The 17,958-nt window shown below is 43.5% G+C and overlaps 1 protein-coding gene across 1 annotated transcript; it reads right to left on the bottom strand.

Moving 5' to 3' along the window:
* Positions 1-1,183: 1,183 nt before the first annotated feature.
* On the bottom strand, positions 1,184-14,828 carry Acta2 (actin alpha 2, smooth muscle). The gene is made up of 9 exons (XM_021152572.3): positions 14,722-14,828; positions 11,757-11,908; positions 11,089-11,217; positions 7,975-8,085; positions 6,245-6,329; positions 5,670-5,831; positions 4,548-4,739; positions 2,982-3,163; positions 1,184-1,468 (listed from the first exon to the last, which is right to left on the bottom strand). The coding sequence occupies exons 2-9, from the start codon at positions 11,883-11,885 to the stop codon at positions 1,325-1,327; spliced, it is 1,134 nt and encodes a 377-aa protein (XP_021008231.1). The 5' UTR covers positions 11,886-11,908; positions 14,722-14,828; the 3' UTR covers positions 1,184-1,324.
* Between the last annotated feature and the right edge of the window lie 3,130 nt (positions 14,829-17,958).

Below are 17,958 nucleotides of genomic sequence, written 5' to 3'. Positions count from 1 at the left end.
TGTCCGGTTGTCACATTTTATTCATTTAATTAACTTATTTGATTATTTTTACATGTTTGACTGTTTTACCTGCATGTCTATGTGTGTACCACATGCATGCCTGGTGCCAGCAAAGGTCAGAAGAGGGATCTGGATCCCCTGGGACCTGAGTCACAGCCAACACCAGGTGTAAGCTACCATGTGGGTACTAGGAGTGGAGGCCAGGTCTTCTGCAAGAACAACAAGTATTCTTAATCACAGATCCAATTCTCCAGCCCTAATATGTCTGGTATTAAAAAATACACAAAAACCCAACCAACCAACCAAACAAACAAACAAACAAAAAACAAATAAACCTTTGTAGTTCCCATTCTGATAGGCAAAGGAACTGTTCAAGTCTTTAGCTGTCCATGGAAGTAACTACATTTTTGGGACACCCTTGGCTTCCTCATCTGATGACTGATGATAACGCCATCTGCACATAGTAGTGATGACGTGTGAGAGTCTTGTGTATGATGCATGGTATGACTAGTCCTTGGAAGTACTGCCATTATCCCCCTTCCTCTTACTGTAAATATATCTACTGCCCTTTTTTCCCTGGATATTGGACAAAGGAGGAGGAAGCAATGGTCCAGGTGCATAGTGAAACTTTTAAAATAGCTTCTTGGGTTCCAAAAGGTGTGTGCTTTTTAAAAAAACTAACTAAAAAATTATTTCCTTAAATATGCCCAGTTTGATGAACGTTAAAGTTAAATAATACGCAAGGCTTGATGCAAGTTAAAAGTCACACATTGCACATCCATGCACGTGTTTATGCTTTAATACAAAAGATGTGATTTTAATAAAACCATATTACTTGCCAAATTTTAAATACATGTAAAATTGTTTTTACCTATCTGGTCATCTATATGTATAAAGTAAAATAGTCACTCAAGCTGTGAAGTCAGTGTCGATTTTTCCTATTGGCATTAATATATATTATTACATGTAATCTGTACAAGTCCTATACACTCTCAAATGCACCAGTTTACATCATTTAAGTGGACCATCCTCTGTTGAAGTGATTGCCATGCCTTGCCTGGGAATTTACTTTTCTAGTTGTGTCACATCTATTCCTGACCACTAGAGGAGGCCACCCTGTCATAAATGATTCTCCCCTAACAGAAACACAATTGAATCAGTGTTGCTAAGCCAGGGCTACAAGTTAAGGGTAGCACATGTCTGATTTATTTAAAAAACACGAGTAACAAATCAAAGCCTTGGGCAGGAATGATTTGGGAAGGAACTGGAGGCGCTGATCCACAGAACGTTCACAGTTGTGTGCTAGAGACAGAGCAGGGGGCACTTAGAAGCATTTGCGGTGGACAATGGAGGGCCCAGCTTCGTCATATTCCTGTTTGCTGATCCACATCTGCTGGAAGGTGGACAGCGAAGCCAGGATGGAGCCACCGATCCAGACAGAGTACTTCCGTTCTGGAGGGGCAATGATCTGTCAGGGTAAGAAGGGAAGAACATTAGTGCCTAGCAGAAGCGCCTTGGGCTGTCCCTTCCTGGAAAACGAGGACATTATTCTCTATGAGGGAATGGGTTTGAAGAAGCTGGAGTGTTTCCCCAGTGAGCCCATTGATTTTTCTGGTTTTTCCCCCCTGTGTAATCTATGCCAAACCATCCCTAATTCCTTTATCCCTTTATTGGGCAAACCCAAACTGGCCCTAGAGCCCGCGTGGGGCCCCTTTGTAAAAACCCTGACAAAAATCTCTTGATTCCAGAGCTGACCTCAGCAGGAGCTGCACTTTCTACAGAAGTCCTAGTGTGTGCAAAGACGATTGTTCCTGAACTTTCAGTGCAAGTAATCTTCCACCTGATTAAACTGGCCACTGCTTTCTGATGTCCTGACGATAAGCACTGCCCGACACAGAGGGCTCAGAGTTCCCATTCCGGAGTATCTCCTGTCATGCTGGCCTTATTCAGAGTACAGATCTTGCACACCAGATCATGCCCACTTTTTGTTTTGTTTTGATTGTGTTTTGTACGAGTGAATGGCGGAGGCGGTGTGCAGAGTATCAGGCAAGGGATTTTTCTGTTGCAGCAACTCAAACATAGAGCCAAGCAACACCAAATTCCACTCTAGTCTTAGTTTCTTGAGTAGCAGAGGATGCTCTAGTAAATAAAGTGTTTGCACATTGCTAGCCAGGGGCTTACTTTCTCTCTGTCTGCAAGCTCTGGTTCAACATGTAATCTTTCCTCCTTCACCAAGCTCTCACTGTGCCCTGTGCCAAGGGTTTGACAGGTTCTAGCTTACTTAATTTCTATAATAATTCTGAAGGGTAGGTATCCAGTGATGCTCAAGTTGCAGATGAAGATACTGGCTCGGGGGACTGTCAGTGATGCTCGCTAGTGGCTGTATCAATAGCAGGTTTAATTTCAAAACTGGCCCTCAGAGGAGTTTTGCTTTGAAGCTACACATTTTTGTTTTTCCATGGTGAGGGGGTTTGGTGATAATGTTAGATTTCCAGAACGTTGTACCCAGGCTCATTTTATGAATGTGCCATCTTGGTGACCCGAGCTTTTACTGAGTGTCTGTGTTCTCTGACCATACTGGACCCCTGGGTTTCACATTCATTTCCATCTCAGAAGTAAGGTTTGGAGAATTGAGGCTTGCCTAACTCCTACTAGATGCAGCCTGTCTGTTCTCAAACCCCAAGTACATAGGGTTGGCAGCATGCTCAGCTAGGGATGGAAGGAGGGGGACTTGAGCTGCTCTGACATGCAGAGGAAGGAGCACAGGCTCTTCAGGAAGCAGTGGCTCACTCCCTATAGACCTCTGGACAGGACTCCTCATGGCCTATTTTAAGTGGTAGTGTTAAAATCTAACTCACTGTCACCATGGCCTCCTTCTCTTTGGAAAGAACAGAGAGCCTGTTAAACTGCCTCATAGCTTGTGGCTGTTCTAGAAATGCCCCTCCTGCTGTTTCCTGAGTCAGAGGGTCTTAGTGTGGTACCTTGATCTTCATGGTGCTGGGTGCGAGGGCTGTGATCTCCTTCTGCATCCTGTCAGCAATGCCTGGGTACATGGTGGTACCCCCTGACAGGACGTTGTTAGCATAGAGATCCTTCCTGATGTCAATATCACACTTCATGATGCTGTTATAGGTGGTTTCGTGGATGCCCGCTGACTCCATCCCTGGAAAAGAGACACAGGCAGTAATCCTTGGATGCTGGGTAAAACTTAGGCTAAACATGGAAAATCAAGTTGGCCTACCTAAGTGCTCATCTCCTGAGTGAGGCTGGCAGGCATCGTGAACTAGAAACTATCACTCAAGAGACTAAAGGCCCTTCTTGTACTCCATACCATCCTCCTGGCTCTTGTCTAAAGGAGGAGGTTCAGCTGCAGCGATTCCGGGGTGAGATTGCAACATGGTAACACCAGTGGCTGGATAGACATTCTGCTATAATTGGCTTGAGTAAGGAGCCGGGCCTTGGAATGCCTGGTAAGACGTAAGGCCAGGGCCATGGGTCTGAGCAGGCTCATCTCTCTGCCGTTGTTACTTTATATTCCCAACACCCAAGTTTGAATGTGCAACTGTCAGTAAAGCGTCTCTCCTACTTGGATAAAGTGTTTTGTTTGTTTTCAGTTTTGTTTTTGTTTTAAACACAGGTCCCCCTATGTATCCTTGGCTGGTCTGGAACTTGCTATATAGAACAAACTGGCCTCAAACTCATAGAGATGTGCTTGCTTTGCTTCCCTAGTACTGGAATTAAAGGCATGTACTACGATGCCCAGCTGCCAAAGATGCTTTTTATGCAATCTTTGTACAGCTTTTTTTAAAAGGGGTCAAACTTGGCGAGGGGCCAAGTTTCTTGTTGACTTCTGACACAGACTTTTAAAAATATACCACTAGATGGCGCCCTCAGCCTTCTTAGCATTGTGATCTAGGTATACTAGCAATGCCACCAGCTAGTTTTAAATTGCTGGCAGTAATCAATTGTTGAAAGCTTATTTTGGATGGGCACTGTGCTGAGGGCACTGCACAACTCTGCTATAAAACTTCCAACTGCCCTGGTATGAAGAAACTGACTCATAGAAAGGTTTAGTGACAGTCTCGAGATCATGAAAATAGAACCAAGTCTCAAGCCCAGACCCCCAGCCTCCAAAGAGGATGCCTCTGCAGACTCAACGTGACCCTGCCATGCCAGTGTGGAATAGATGCTCTCTACTTGTTCTGTTTTCCTTCTCTCTCAGCAACCCCAAACTCTCAGCACTCAGATCGTCTTCCCCAACCACCCCTGTGTTCCACTGTATCGTAAACGTAGATAACTTTTAACCTTTGCATTATGTGCAGAAGATGTGTCTGTTTTGACTCTGATATAGAAGAGTTTTCCACGGGAGACAACCCCTGTTTTGGCTCCCTGTGTCTTCTCATTTTGGAAATGTGACACCATCCCTACTTTAGAACTGCTTCTGTTTCTGAAGTCCTGGTTCATTTTTACCTGCTAATGGGACCTGATAGCAGAGACTTGGCTTGTTCTTGGTACAGAACAGGGAGACCCCACTCTCCATTGCCTACCAATGAAAGATGGCTGGAAGAGGGTCTCTGGGCAGCGGAAGCGTTCATTCCCAATGGTGATCACCTGCCCGTCAGGCAGTTCGTAGCTCTTCTCCAGGGAAGAAGAGGAGGCAGCCGTGGCCATCTCATTTTCAAAGTCCAGAGCTACATAGCACAGCTTCTCCTTGATGTCACGGACAATCTCACGCTCGGCTGTTAAACACATCACAAACGTGGTACACATTAGGGTTGATACAGGCGCTAAAATCTACCTGTCCCATGTCACTCTTCTACTGAACCAGCTCCTCAGAAGTCTCAGAGTTTTCAAAATGCCTAAAAGATCTTTGCTGCCCTACCCAGATAGGTAGTAGCTTGATCTTTGACACATTTTTCACTTTTCAAAATGAAGCAGATGCTCTCTGGGAACAGCCCCAGTTCCATTGGTATACATGGAGAGATGGGAAAGGTCCCAGCTACACCTCTCTCTATTTTACATGTTCTCTTCTATTTGTAAATGAAGAAATTAAAAAATTATCCATGTAGTTCTTGGGTGTAGCTGGGTGGTAGAGGGCTTGGCTAGCCAATACAAGACCCTGGATTCGATCTCCAGCAGTAGAGACAAAAACGATTTTCCACTTGGACTTGCCGCCTACACTGATGTCTATAGCTACTCTCAAAGAAACTGTAATAGCTTTACAATCACAAAGCAAGGAAAGCTAAGCTTTCTCTGTGCATTGGAGCTGGGCTTTACTGTTGGCTAAGTCTCTAACACACCAACTCTTTTTTATCAGTTCATTTTTATTTTTTTAATTTTAGCATATTAATATTATTATTATTTGTATGTGTATGCATGGGTGTGCATATGAGTGTGTGTGTGTGTGTGTGTGTGTGTGTGTGTGTGCATTTCAGGTGTGCATGTATGGACATCAGAAAGCAAATCTCAGCCGTCAATTGTTTCCTTTCGCTGTGAGCTCAGGAATTGACCGTCGGTTGTAAGGTTTTGCACAGCAAATGGTTTTATCAGCAAAGCCTCCTCTCTGACTCTATGTCCCATTTTCATGGGGATAGCACTCCTTCTGATAAGTTACAGTGAGCAACATAGTGTCTTCCATCCTCTTCCCTCCACCTCCCCCCGAGCCTCACCAGTAGTCACGAAGGAATAGCCACGCTCAGTCAGGATCTTCATGAGGTAGTCGGTGAGATCTCGGCCAGCCAAGTCCAGACGCATGATGGCATGAGGCAGGGCATAGCCCTCATAGATAGGCACATTGTGAGTCACACCATCTCCAGAGTCCAGCACAATACCTGGGGAACAATTAAGCATGCTGTAAGTCACCAGGGCAGCTGGTGCTCAGTTACTTTCTGTTCTTTCACATGGAAGCTGAGAGGAGTGGTGATTCCTAAGAGCCTTACATCAAAGGAAGAAAGAATGTGTTCTATGGGATAGGTCAGAGCTAGGGCTTGGGAGAGACAGAAAGAAGAGGGAGAAGCCATTAAAAATGTATTGCTGGAGAAGTAAAGAAGTGTGGTGAGGTCCAGGACTGGTTTTGAAAAAGTGAGGGCTTTTTCTTTCCTTTTTGGGGGCTCTGGGGGAGGACCACATCTCTGTGTGCTCCAATTCACTTGTCAAACATCACAACTCACAGGTTGTACCCATCAAATATCACACTTTACGATGGATTCATTTGATCAAAGTTCCCATCCTCCTGGCCACCTACCAGTTGTACGTCCAGAGGCATAGAGGGACAGCACAGCCTGAATAGCCACATACATGGCTGGGACATTGAAGGTCTCAAACATAATCTGCAAAGGAATCCAAAGGGTTAGGTAAATGGTGCTATCAGCCTTACATAGAACATTTAAGAGCACCCCCCATCCCACCCCTGATTCAGACCCTCCAGGGGGGGAAAAAAGCCAAGGCAGCTCTGGTCACATGACAAAGAAAGATGAAGGCAGTGACAATAGTCAGCCATCACACTGGTGACCTGATGGGAGGGTGAGGAGCCAGCGGTATGTGCACAGGACCTCATAAGGTGAGAAGCAGCTAAGTCCTAGTCTTGGTCGTGAACTGGATACAACAGTATTCACTATGGTGTTCATTTCTTCTTTATTTCTCAAATGTAAAGGGAGAAGGGTTTTGGCCTAAGCTCTCAGAGAGAGTCTAAGAGTTATTAACTATATCAAAGACAAAAAGAGAAGACCAGATAAAATCCAATACTGAGATTTTTCCAGGAATAACCCTGATTGAGTGATCTGTCTGCAGTTCAGTTTGATCTCCATGGTTTTATGCAATTTGGAGTCAGTGCTATCCATGGAACCAGACTCCACCCTGCAGCTGTAGTGGGTGATGCTATGATCCTGGCAGATAAGACCTATACTATGGAATAGAGGACTACATTAAGTGTCGACCCATTAGCCCATGCAATTCAGGGAGCTCCCTAGATCCCTCCTACATGAGAACATGTCCGCAGTCTGCATTTTAATAATTCTCTAGTTTACAAACTGGAAGGAATGTCTGATATTTGCTAAAACTCCCTAGTTCTCAGTCACTTTTCCACCTTCACGAAATTTACAGGATGCTAATCACCACCCAGAACAGCTGATGTGCTGGCTGGTGAGCACAGCAAATGCTCTTCCCAGGAGGGGGCCCTGGGCTGTGTGCATTTGCTATTCTTCAAGGGGAAGGAAAATGCATGGGCCAACTCTAGGCATTGCCACGCCTAACTATGTGACTTTAGGAAAATCACTTTGTGCATCTGAGCCTTAGTTTCATCACTGAGGTACTTGGGATGACAGTTCCTGCCGTAAATCATTAGGAGTTAGAGGGCACTTGCAACACCCACCCCGTGCTTGACCAGGGCCTGTGAGGAACTGACAGTAGATGCTATCATTTACCGGCTCATGCACATCAGAACTCTCTAGCTGGTTCACTGGACGCTCCCTTGGTGTATGATCTTGTGATTCACACAGACAATAGTGGCAGTCTTTGGTACTCCTTGTTAGATATTTATTATACCATGCCCCATGATACTTGCATATAATTTTGGCATCACTAGCCTACATATCTAACCCTTGAAAAATAATAGTATTGATATTCCCAACCAAAAAAAAAAGAAGAATCAGGGGTCCTAAGAAAAGAAATGAGTTTTGGTAACTGATAAGTAACAGATTCAAAACCTACTATATCATCCTGCATTTTCAATGATTGATGAGAAGTTTTTAGCCCTAATCTTAAACCTTTAAACTTTTTTTCTTGCCCTTTGAGGCAAAATGATGTTGTTTTGTGGAGTAAGGGTGTGAACACTAAGATCCCTGGGCTTTGGGGTTCTGGGGTCAGTCTGTTGGTGAACTGTCAGTTTGGACCTTATGTCTGCCTGTCGTGCTGCAAGTTATCCTGGTTGCCCATGCTCCAAATCCACCAGAGTTAGATCCTGGAGCAAATATTTACCTGGGTCATTTTCTCCCGGTTGGCCTTAGGGTTCAGTGGTGCCTCTGTCAGCAGTGTCGGATGCTCTTCAGGAGCCACGCGAAGCTCATTATAGAAAGAGTGGTGCCAGATCTAGAGAGATGGGTAAAGAGGAACATGGTGATATGCTCTTGTGGGATGCAAAAGGTCCTGGAAAGGGACAGGGATGTTCAGGACAAAACTAGAACCAGATAAAATGCACAAGACCTCATCTGTACAGATGCAGAAGCCCAGAGAGTGAACACCATATACAAGACTGTATGTACATCTATTGAGTGACTCAGCAACAACTGTGTAGCAGAATGGCATAGTGGTCAAGGACATAGGCTCTGTAGTCAACTTCCTGTTCCTCAGCAGGAACTTTCAAGTTTCTGTCACAACTTCCTGTTGTGAGCTAGCAAATTCATAGTTCTTTTCATCTCTCGTCTCCCCGTTGGTAACAGAAGGAGAGAATAACCAGTATAGATGTCATTTGCTCTTTGTGTGAATTACAAAAAATGATACTAGCCTGAGCCCAGTGTCTGGGCTAGAATACATGCTTTCATTCATTAGTTTCGCCTTCTTCATACATGCCTTCACCTGAGTTTTTTCATGGGAAGTTGATTTAGTGTAATACATAAAAGGACAAATGACCATACATATAAATGAATGAGGCTTGCCTGAAAAACCTACTTGCCATCTTTAATGCTTCTAGAGAGTGTTCTTGGCTGTTTGTATTGGTGTGTGTGTGTGTGTGTGTGTGTGTGTGTGTGTGTGTGTGTGTGTATGTGTGGTAGATGGGTGTATACAGGTGGGGAGAAGGTTCCCCAAAGCCCACGCCCACCTGTGTGTACTGTATGAATGCGTTTTGGACAAATGTGTGTTGGCTTTATAGTTATGCAACCTCTTTAATCCCTTAGTGTCAAAAAGAACCCATTGTTATGGAAGGGGCTGAAATAATTCACCTGCTATGGAAGGGCCAGAAGGGCCATTGTTCACCAGCATCAGGAATATGAGATTGGCCAGAAGTAAACAAGCATAGCTAATGACAGGTTATTAACCAATAAAAGTAAAACCAACTGCAAAGGCTTTGTCAGGTTTCTAGTTTCTTGGTTTTGGTTTTGTGGTTTCCAGCAAACTAAGGGGACACCTGCAAATCCTGTCACTTGCGGGGGGGGGGGGTGGATAAGATGAAGGAAGGGCAGGGTTGGCAGTTGGAAAACCATCTTCATAATTTCTCAGTACAGTAAAGAAGAATGGGGAACTCATCCTTTATCTCCTCATCTTGTTCCACCAAAAGAGATAAATCAGTGGGGTAAACACCCTACTCAAGTGTCTGTGATTGGTGGCTGATTATGGGATGGACCCCCGGGTGGGGCAGTCTCTGGATGGTCCATTCTTTCATCTTAGCTCCAAACTTTGTCTCTGTAACTCCTTCCATGGGTATTTTATTCCCTATTCTAAGGAGGAATGAAGTATCCACCCGTTGGTCTTCTTGATTTTCTTGTGTTTTGCAAATTGTATCTTGGGTATTCTAAGTTTCTGGGCTAATACCCACTTATCAGTGAGAGTATATCAAGAGAGTTCTTTTGTGATTGGGTTACCTCACTCAGGATGATATCCTCACTAGTGCATATGCCAGCAAGATTTTGCTGAAAGGACCTTGACATAGCTCTCTCTTGTGGGGCTATGCCAGTGCCTGGCAAATACAGAAGTGGATGCTCACAGTCATCTATTGGATGGAACACAGGGCCCCCAATGGAGGAGCTACAGAAAGTACCCAAGGAGCTGAAGGGGTCTGCAACCCTATAAGTGGAACAACAATATGAATTAATCAGTACCCCCCAGAACTCGTGTCTCCAGCTGGACCCCCGGGTGGGGTAGCAGAAGATGGCCTAGTCGGCTTTCATTGGGAAGAGAGGCCCCTTGGTCTTGCAAATTTTATATGCCCCAGTTCAGAGGAATGCCAGGGCCAAAAGGTGGGAGTGAGTGGGTAGGGGAGCAGGGCGGCAGGAGGGTATAGATGACTTTTGGGATAGTATTTGAAATGTAAATGAAGAAAATATCTAATAAAAAATTTTAAAAACCCACCCTACTCTATAAAACAAGGAAAAAATAGAGTGCTCACTAGCCCTAGTCAGTCATCTCCTCTACACTCTGGCTACCTCAAACAACCTTTAAAAACCCCACTCCAGAGACCCTCCCCCCACAATCCCTCCACCCTATGTTGCTGCCATCTCCAGAATGCGAACCACAGCTGCACCAAGCCTACAGTCAGACTAACTAAAGGCCAGGATGGGCAGCCCTTGTAGAGGGAGAAAGGTTTAAACTTAATTACCAATACATTATAGTAGTGATGTGTGTTGGTTTTATTTTTAAATGATACGTGGGAGCTTGTGTGGATGAGTGTATGTTTTGGGGAGGATACAAAAACCTAATAAACAGATAAACAAAAACCAGATGTTGCAGTTATGTTCCATTGCATTAAAAAAATCATGTCAGTTTCTAATTGGTTCTTTGCTTTCTTTTCCTATCACTAATGTTTCTAAAATGCCTAAAAACAAGCTTCATAATCAATCCTTGGATTTGACTCCCCCCCCCCCCCACACACACACTGACTCTTTCACAATGTTCTGGGAAGAAGGGTCTTATTGTGGAAGAGAAAGAGAATTTAAGAGTATTCGTTTAAAAACTTAGTCACAATTGCACTTGAATATGTTCTACAGGTATTTGGGAATGTATCAAATACATAGCGATCTCTTTTCAGTTGTGAACATTAAGAAAACTGCTCATGGGAAATTAATAATAATAATAATAATAAACAACTCTCAAGAATGGGCTGGCTAGGTCTTCCCAGATTCCTACCTCTGGACAGCTTGTGCTGACAGAGGTCAGTCCAGTGGGCTTGAAGAGAGACTCTATCCTTCAGTAACAAAGGGCTTCTCTCAACTATAGAACTGTCTCCCAACAAGCAGTTTATAAATACCAATTTTACCGTAGCCATCCAAGTTAAATATTAACAAATAGCAATAGCAAGGCGCTTGAGCAAGGATAGCTAGCTGTGTTCTGCAGCCTTGCCAGGCTGCAGTGTGCTGCTGTGATTCCCTGGGGTGGTACCTTTTCCATGTCGTCCCAGTTGGTGATGATGCCGTGTTCTATCGGATACTTCAGGGTCAGGATCCCTCTCTTGCTCTGGGCTTCATCCCCCACATAGCTGTCTTTTTGGCCCATTCCAACCATTACTCCCTAGAATGATTCAACATACCACAAGTCAGTGCTTTCCCGAAACGTGTGAATTGATGACTTCTGTAACAGCTGACACGATATAAAGTTACATTTAATACCAGTGATTCCTTTCATCTAAGATCAAACTCTATGAGGGTGAGTAGCCAGACAGGGCTTTCTTTTGTCTTAGTTTCTTCACCCAAAGTGGTAATGGTGTACAGAGGGACAGCTTATAACAACCACAGCTGCTGCTGCCACTCTAGTGAGAAAAATGACCACAGTGGCTGTGATCATGTAATCTTTCTGCCTGATACTTGAAATTGGCATTTATTCCTCAGTATTAATTAACACCAGTGTAATGTGTGTGATGTGTGTGTGTGTGTGCGTGTGTGTGCACCTTGAACCACTAGGTTATATCCCAGACTATCACAGATATGTTTTTCATGAGGTTTTGTAAACTCTGGGTAGAAAGCAGTACACAATTGTGGGATACATGTAGACACAGAGCGATCTAGCCTAAAGTCTTTTCTTCTCTGTGTTCAACGTGAATTATGGCTCACCTGATGTCTGGGACGTCCCACGATGGATGGGAAAACAGCCCTGGGAGCATCATCACCAGCGAAGCCGGCCTTACAGAGCCCAGAGCCATTGTCGCACACCAGGGCTGTGCTGTCTTCCTCTTCACACATAGCTGGAGCAGCGTCTCAGGGTTCTGCAGAGACAGAGAGGGAGAAGCTACTGTAGTGCAGAGCATTTGGCTAGAGCCTAGTCACTCCCACCCACAGACAGGGTTCTTGGTCCTGTTGTGTTATTTTAGCTGGAGGCTCACCACAGTTCTCAACGAACACCCTTTATCTTGAAATGCTTTCACTAGGCTGTAAAGCCTTTGATGATCTGAAGCCCTGACTTCCAGGTTAACACCACAAGTCCTCAGCACAAAGAGCGGGAGTGTCACAGGCTCTTATAACACTCTCAAGCTGGTCAGAGCATTAGTGTGTGAATAGATCGTAGAGCACAGATGAGAGATACAGCGAAGAGAACAGAGTTCTATAGGGACATGTGGATTAGCACATGTTAAATAACTATGGAGGGTTTTCCCCCTGTCTATATTAAATGAAACTCACATTTAATATATATATAGTCCCCTCCCCCTGGAAAGGTAGATTTTTGAGGAATGGGCAGCATATGAGAATTTGAAAATGTTAAAATATTCGCTCGTATTAAATGTTTAAAAGAGAAAAGTTTTGGCTCTAAAGACTGTGAGCCGGTGAGGTATTAAATATGAATCAAGGCTGGGTGTGATGATGTACACCTATGATCCTAGCACTTGGGAGGCTGAGGCAGGAGGATCACAAGTTAAGGAGCCGATCTTATATGGAAACTTGGATAGAAATTTTCAAATACGGTGTTTGAAATTTTAGGAGTTATAACATTTCTTCATTAATTAAAGTCACTGTTAAGCTGAAAATCCAACAGGCTGCTGACAGCTATTCTTGTTTAAGACTGATAAGTTACAGAAAGAAACAGAATACGACCTTAATAAAGCATGAGCTGTTCCTCTACCCTCAAAGCTTACTAATTCTGTGCCAAATGTTTGCTAGGATTCTTTTGAAGTGGCAAGCATCAGCTTTTGTAGATTTTTTTTTTCTTCCCTGCGCTCTGGTATATCTTCTTCTAAACTTGATTAACTGAGTATATACCCCTTAGGGTTGTTTTAACAACATTTTAAGTAATTGACATTTAAGCTTGGATTTTTGACAGCTTCAAAGGGCCATCCAGAGTGTTGTACAAGCATTGCGCGTGGATATCATCATGTGACTTTTATCCTTACCCAGAGATTCTGTTTGTGATCTTGGTTTCCTTTCAACCCTGCCCCTAAGATCAGAGTGAAATCTTCAATGTGTGGGTTCCCCTCGCAAGAATGGGAAAATGGGTTTCTTCAGCGGTTTACTCTTTCTTCTCTCCGCTATGCCTTTCCTTTCAGACTCTGAATTGTATTTAGCTTCCTTTCCAGTGGATGATAAGGACTCAGAAGAAAGTTTCAAACCACAAGGAGGTACAGAAGCCAGGTGACTGGCAGAGGCAGAAACCACCAAAGGACCAGCAGAGAGTCTGTGTGTCCACTAAGCCTGTTTTCCACACTTAGCACCAGGGCTGCAAATGGGATAAGCCACTTGGAATTAGGATACCCTCTGAAAATGGGGAAGGATAACCCACACAAACTTTTTGTTGGGCAGGATGGCTTAAGGTTGTGCCTTCGTATATTCAGAAAAATAAGCTACCTGGTTAAAAAAAATGCAGGAAAAAAATACTGTCAAATTCAGTAAAGAAGTATTTCTATTTCATCAAAAATATCCAGGAAAAAATTGTCTTGATAAGCTCTGAAAGGAGCGTTGTCCCTGGAGAAGAAGTCTGTGTGTTTCCAGAGGAAGCAGCCGCTGTGGTTTGCAACTCTTATCTAACCTGAATGAGCAGCTCAGTTTGAAGCGGGGAGCATTTCCTAATTAGGTAAAACACACTGGGCTCCAGTGTCTGCTTTTGGAACTGCACCCGGGCGGGGAGTTTGGTGCAGCCCAGTGGAGCTCATCTTGTGCCAAAAATGAATTGTTGGGCGGGGGGGGGGGGGGGGGGGGAAGGAAAGGACAGTACCCTTCCCAGCTTATGAGTCTCAAACGCAAACCATATTTAGTCATGAATCACAAAACAGGAGGAAAATCTTATCGAGAAAACTCCATTCCCTGATGAAGCTACAGAGCCCTGAGTTACAACGTAGGGTGGCAAGGCTGGTTCCACAGATACTTAAGGGGCTGAGGGACACGTGAGGCAGAGAAACGCAAATCAGATCTCCCCTGGATGAGACATTTCCTCCTTTCTTTGCAGAAAGTAGAAAAGCTATGCTATGCTGCAAATGACCAATGGCATAGGTTTGACTTGTAAGGGCACCAATACACTCACAAGATGCACATTTCCAACATAGGACACCAGCTCTTAGAGCCCCGGAAACCCAGAAGCAATGCATCCACTCAGCCAACATCAGAGAGCTCAGAGAGCAGGCAATTACCTCAGTTCACTCCTGATATTCACTTCCAATTACCTCAGCTGCACTAAATACCTCATGCTAAATCTGAGCCATAGATACATCCAAAAGTTTCTAACTTTTGCCTAAGTAGAAACAAACGTATAATTTACCTCATACAGCTAGACTCCACCCCTACAGTACGCTGCGGGATCAGAGCAGTTGGTTTAGCATAAACAGGTTTTACAGATGACACACATGAACAAACTTTAATTTCCTATCCATCTCCTTTTCCAGTAAATCAAGCTTTGTTTCCAGTAAATCAGCCTTATTCCGATGTAAAATCATGCAAGCTAAAAAGCTACAATCATTTTAACAGTATAAATCTTTATTCAAAAATTCAAAACACGTGAGTCATTCAGATTCCCACAGACAATGTCTGGTTACATTGGATGATAAAAGAGCCTGGGGAAACTCCTAAATCCCATCCCTGGGCTGGGGCTACTTACCCTGACAGCGACTGGCTGGGCTTCTCCACTCTGGGTGGGTGGTGTCCGGGGAGGCTGAATGCTGAAGGGTTATATAGCCCCTTGCTCTGATTCCCTCCCACTCGCTTCCCAAACAAGGAGCAAAGACAGGCTGAAGCTGGCCGTTCACTCTAACACAACCATATAGGGACCTCAGCACAAAACTCTCTAATCTGGGTGGCCAGAGGCCTGGGTCTCTTCCACTGCATTCCTCTGTTCTGCTCCCGAAACAGGAGGCAGCTCAGCTGCTTATGGGGATAAACATCGTAAGCCCTCAGAACAACTGCTCAAATGCCCAGACACTGGGCTAGTGTCATGGAACAGACGCAGGCACGGTTTGCACATTCCTCAGAAGATGCCAGCCCCTATCAGGCTAGTCTTTTGGGCCATTAGCTGAGGACTTGGATAAGGAAGGGCCTGTCTCTGACTAGCTGAGATTTTTAAGCAACACTGTTGCAAAGGTAGCCTAGAACAAAAGATGCCTCAGTCACCCATGAATATGCAGAGGAGTCATGTTTTATGGAAGCTACATTGTACTTATACATTGTGTCTTTGTGTTGTATTAATGAAACCAGGAACTGAAGTATGTAGTGAGGATTAACCAGCCTGTGTGGCCCAAAGAGTAGCTTAGAAGTCAGAATCACTGTAACTGCTTTAACCCTTAACATTCCACGTGTTGCTGGCTTATTATTGACCCTTGACAGCATGATTAAGGACCATCCTTTGCCCACAGAGGTGACCTGTCACCCTGTCATAAAAAAAAAAAAAAAAACTTTGTAAAAGAAATTTGAAATGTTGAAATGAAGCCTGCTCACTCTTCTCCATGACTATGAGCCCATCGGACAGAAACAGAGATCAAGTGACCCTATCATTCTTCAAGGGCATCAGCTTGTTGGCTTCGATGGACAGTCAGTGACTTTACATTTCTGTACTCTCTTCCTGCAAGCCAAGGTTCTGATTCCATTCACAATAGAGATATTTTGGATGGATTCTGTGAGTGCTTCTGAACTGTGCACATGTTAGGAAAACCCCAGGGTGAATGGCAGCAGCTGTCCACTCACGTGACCATGCCTCATGCACTTGATTGATGGTGTCCACCTGAGCGCATGGGTAGTTTTCTTTGAGAAATTACACTGGTGACTCTTAGGAGAATCTAATTGTTGCTAAACAATGATGTGGTTTCTTTGTGTTGCTCAAGAGTTTTCTACTCTGTATCTGGTTTCTATCAACTAAGAAATACATTGTCTGCTCAAACACAGAGATTGCATAGTATAAGACAGAGGAGGACATTTATGATTAATCCAGTGGGTCTTATCATAGGCATCATGTAAAACAAATTTCCATGTTTTACTTTGGTTTTGGTTTTGGTTTTTACTTTAGTCCCTGGCACGGATCTCTGTGTTGATGTCTTGCTTCAGGAGTGTTGGAGTGTTGTCTTGGTCACTTCATGAGCTGGCAATTCCTTTAAAAAACAAGAAAAGAACTTTGATGATATTATAACTTTTTTGTTTATAGTGGTTGTCTTTTTCAGTAATCAGAATATTAATACATGAATAAGATTTAGGTTTTTTGTTTTGTTTTTTAAGAATTAGAAAAAGCAATTTGAAGTGACCAAGGAGGATTTGCTCATTTTTTTTCTAAGCAAGTAATTAATGGTCTTGCTGTATGAGTTTGAGATTTTATATCCAACTCATGTCTCTTCCGTGAGAGGAAGCCCCATTGGATAAGTGTGTACAAGTATACAAGCAAAGTTCCATCCATTGCTTATATAACTCCCAGAGTTGGCAGCCACGAATGCAAGGAGTTACAGACTGATTAGAGGGAGTACATCTGGTCATTTGGTTGCAGTTCAGGGAAACTATAAAATAAATCCAAGCTATAAGCACTCATTCAAGAGTCATCTCCAGTTGCATTGCTCCACAGACATCACAGAATGTCTTGGTAATGTGATTTAGTGAGATTTACAGTACAGCCCTTGAGAATTGGAGACCATTTTAGTCCTCATTGGGACCCAGTCCAGAGCTGACTTAGCATGGTATTGCTGAGTTAGCACTGGTACTTACTGGAATGCCCAGCATCAACAATGCGTGATGCAGTAGCCACTAGACACATGCAACTACTGACCACTCAAATGTGTAGAGTTGACATTTCTATTTCATTTCATCTTTACTTTGGTATGTATATGGGGTGTGCAGGCCTTTGTATGTATATTCACATGTGCAGGGGCACATGCTTGTGCAAATGTAGGTCTGTGAAAGCCAGGGGTTGATAGGGTTTATACTGCCTGATTGTCTCCATGTGATCTATTAGACAGGATCTCTCACTTGAACCCAGTGCTTACTGATTTGGCTCACCTAGCTATCCAGTCAGCTCCAGGTAACACATATCTGCCAGGTTTTTATGTGGATTTGGGGGATCAGAATTCCAGCCCTGATGTTTGTACAGTATGCATTGTTCCCATTGGGACATCTCCCCTCAACCTCATTTCATTTCATAGATATTAAATGTCAGTTCAGATAGACTACCATATTAGAAATCACAGGTATTGTAAGTTTTAAACATGATTACAACTAAATTACCCAAAAGGACTTAACAAATTCCAAAGTTCAGACTGCTACTAGGTCAACTAGACTAGGTCAAGAGACTATTGACCCCAGACCCCATATTATAATTCATTGCCCAAGATGAAAATTTTTACAGTACCCTAAATACCTCTGAGCAAAACTTATAGCCTGTCTGCATCAGAATCCATAGGACACTGTGTTAGTGATTTATAAAGCTAGAACCATTTACTTCAATAACCACCTGAATTATAACTTAAACCTTTTAGTTGAGGATACATTTTTGATTTACAAGAAAAATGAAAAAGAAAGCGTTCCTCTCTGTGCTATACCTAGTCTGCTATGATTGATATCTTCCAGCACTGTTGCACGTTTATCACAATTGATGAACTAACATTGATGTATTATTATTAACTGAAGACCATCCTTTATTAGCATTTCCTTGATTCATGCCTGTGATGGTTAATTGTTTTGTTTGTTTGGTTTTGGGGATTTGGTTTGTTGTTGTTTTCTGTCAAGTTGACAGAAACAAGGGTCATCTGAGAAGAGGGAACCTCAACTGAGAAAATGCCTACATCAGATTGACCTGAAGGCAAGCTTGTGGGTCACCTTCTTAATTAATGACTAATGTGGGAGGAACCAGCCAACTGTGGGCAGT

This window comes from Mus caroli, unplaced genomic scaffold, assembly GCF_978045245.1.
Source record: "Mus caroli unplaced genomic scaffold, Mus_caroli_1 scaffold_20, whole genome shotgun sequence".
Lineage (NCBI taxonomy): Eukaryota > Metazoa > Chordata > Mammalia > Rodentia > Muridae > Mus > Mus caroli.
Note: the sequence above shows the minus strand (reverse complement) of the source record. Positions and strands in the feature narration are given on the sequence as shown.

What these genes read in the sequence shown, in the direction of transcription:
- Acta2 (XM_021152572.3), bottom strand. Translation starts at nt 11,885, where the DNA reads ATGTGTGAAGAGGAAGACAGCACAGCCCTGGTGTGCGACAATGGCTCT. An exon ending in ACTGGGACGACATGGAAAAG is followed by an intron (nt 8,086 to 11,088) that starts GTACCACCCCAG and finishes CCATCTCTCTAG; the next exon opens with ATCTGGCACCACTCTTTCTA. An exon ending in CTTCCAGCCATCTTTCATTG is followed by an intron (nt 3,164 to 4,547) that starts GTAGGCAATGGA and finishes TCTCTTTTCCAG; the next exon opens with GGATGGAGTCAGCGGGCATC.